Below are 2,297 nucleotides of genomic sequence, written 5' to 3' on the forward strand. Positions count from 1 at the left end.
ATGGTCCCTGCTCTTCCCTAATTAACTCCAGCGAAGGTAATTAGTGAATACCCCAATCAAGGTGTTTATATTTTTAGTTCTTTCATCCTCAGTGGCAGGACATTCCTCACATTCCCCCCCTTTTTGTTGCTCTGCTATTGAATGAACCTCTAACGTCATATTCAGAGAATAAGATGAGTGTGCATGCTCGTGTGTGTATGTGTGTGTGCATGCTCGTGTGTGCGCGCGCGCGCACGTGTGTGTGTTATTTGTTTACGGGTTTAAGTACTGCACTCCGGTCAGGGATCGTCCATGCGTGACGAAGCCCGGTGTTTGAGTTAAGAATGAATCGATTTGCTGCTTCGCTGCTGCTCGCAGCGGGAATCATCGGCCGCTTCGCGCCCAGAACCGTCACCTGCGCGGGAGGCCACGGATCGGCCGCCACGTTCGCCCAGCGCGTGGGACGACTACCGGTCTACCCAGAGGTAAACGAACTTGAGATAACAATGAGAAAACGATTCAGACATACCGACTTCGGCTCGCGCTGAAATAAGCTTACGTGCTTCATAGGCCTTAAAAAAATTATAACCAAGCCATAGAGGCACAAATCATGTTTATCTGTTCATTTTAAATGAAACCGTTTTCATGCCGTAGATTGTTTATATTTATTGTTTCAACTGACACACTTTCAAAATGAATGTGCTAATATCCAAAAAATCATTTTGTGCGACTGTTTTTGCGTTACTATTTTTTTTTGTTTGGTGTTACTACTTTGGTGTTACAAAGAACCCATTTTGGCAAAAAGCCAAAAAGCATACACAGATGACGAACAACAAAAAAAACATATTTACACTGGTTTAGTCGCTGGTTACGAAACACATCTTTTAAAGTGTTATATTTTTCTTTTACTAAAAATGGCTCAATTTTACCCAAACTGAACACAAGGGTTAAACACTGCTAGATCCGTTTGACAACAGATTATCATGGTTCCATACGCAAATAAAATAAGTCAGCTTGGCAGGCAATTCATCTTTCATGTGCACCAAGATTTTACTATTTTGGACATTCGTGAATTCTTTTCCCCAGGCAATGCAAGAGTCCGAGAGAGCGAGAAGTCTCGAGATGGACGATTTTAAAGTCCAAGAGGTTCCCGACGACACCATGGGTAGCACTCCCATTATACTCAAACTGTACCCCCCCGTGGCGAAACCGGCGCTGCTCCACGCCAACCTGCCGCTGCGGTTCGGCCGCTCCTCGCCGCGGGCGGCCACGCGGATGCTCCAGTTCCCGCTCAGTCTGACCCGGCGCTTCGGAAGGTCGCCGGAGACAGATTCGCCCATCGCGCTCCCCTGCCACCAGTGTGCCCGCATGGGCGGCGTGGCATCGCCTTCAGCCACGCTCCCGCAAAGGTTCGGCAGAACCAACCGTTTCGACTCCAGACCTGCGCGCACCCTGGCGATGTTCGCGCGTGGGATTGCTGCCCAGCTGCAAAGAAGGTAACGCGCGTGCAAAAAAATTGTCGCGTGTGATTCGTGTGTTGTTAATCTCATTTTCCACGATAGCCGTTTCGGTAAAGACGCACGCGTGTCTAAACTTCATCTTCTCTCGCAGATCACAGGCCCGTGGTTTGAGTTTTGTGGATGACGTCAGAGAGGAAGATATTCTGAATATTCCGAAGGATATAGAAGCATCCAGCAGTCCAGCTTCCGACTGACCTAGCACCCGCAGTGAATGCGGAATTATGTTGTCACAGGTCGCGCGTGTTTCCCTTTGTTTATAAAAATTAAAACATGGATCTTGTCATGTTGTAAAAAAGAAGACTTCTCAATGTATACTATTAATAAAAAGTGTGACAGTCTATTCGGATGTCCTCCTAATTAAACCTGCCATGGCATTCACGTGACTGCACGCGCTGTAAAAATGTAAGGATTCTCCAACTATAACATTATAAGTAACTGATTACGATGCACTTGTACAATTTAGGTTCCACGGATTAGAAATGGTAATCTCTGATGACAAACCGGTTGTGTTGGCCCAGCAACCATAAATAAATTGTATAAACTCATTTTGTGCTTTTCCGCGAGCATGACTACAGGCCCAGTAAAATATTTGCAGTTTTTTGAACTAACATTTTATTATTAATTTGAAATACAACACCAAAATGACCAAGTTCATATAACAACGAATTTTACAACTGGACTAACGTAAATAATGAAGGTGTTTGCGGCGTAAAAGAACACAGGGCATGCTTTTAAAAGGGCATTGTAATCAGTCACAATTTTGTAGTCAGAGTCTTATATTCTTTTCAGTGTGGCCTT

At 45.1% G+C, this 2,297-nt stretch overlaps 1 protein-coding gene across 1 annotated transcript; it reads left to right on the top strand.

Annotated features, from left to right (window-relative positions):
• Positions 1-256: 256 nt before the first annotated feature.
• On the top strand, positions 257-1,839 carry npvf (neuropeptide VF precursor). The gene is made up of 3 exons (XM_035429101.1): positions 257-464; positions 1,066-1,475; positions 1,591-1,839. Exons 1-3 carry the CDS (start codon positions 324-326, stop codon positions 1,691-1,693), a joined length of 654 nt encoding a protein of 217 aa, XP_035284992.1. The 5' UTR covers positions 257-323; the 3' UTR covers positions 1,694-1,839.
• Positions 1,840-2,297: the final 458 nt, after the last annotated feature.

The sequence above is a fragment of the Anguilla anguilla genome, chromosome 8 (assembly GCF_013347855.1).
Source record: "Anguilla anguilla isolate fAngAng1 chromosome 8, fAngAng1.pri, whole genome shotgun sequence".
NCBI classification, from domain to species: domain Eukaryota; kingdom Metazoa; phylum Chordata; class Actinopteri; order Anguilliformes; family Anguillidae; genus Anguilla; species Anguilla anguilla.

Coding starts and splice junctions, on each gene's coding strand:
- npvf (XM_035429101.1), top strand. CDS start 324: ATGAATCGATTTGCTGCTTCGCTGCTGCTCGCAGCGGGAATCATCGGC. Junction 465..1,065: donor GACTACCGGTCTACCCAGAG/GTAAACGAACTT, acceptor TCTTTTCCCCAG/GCAATGCAAGAGTCCGAGAG. Junction 1,476..1,590: donor GCTGCCCAGCTGCAAAGAAG/GTAACGCGCGTG, acceptor CTTCTCTCGCAG/ATCACAGGCCCGTGGTTTGA.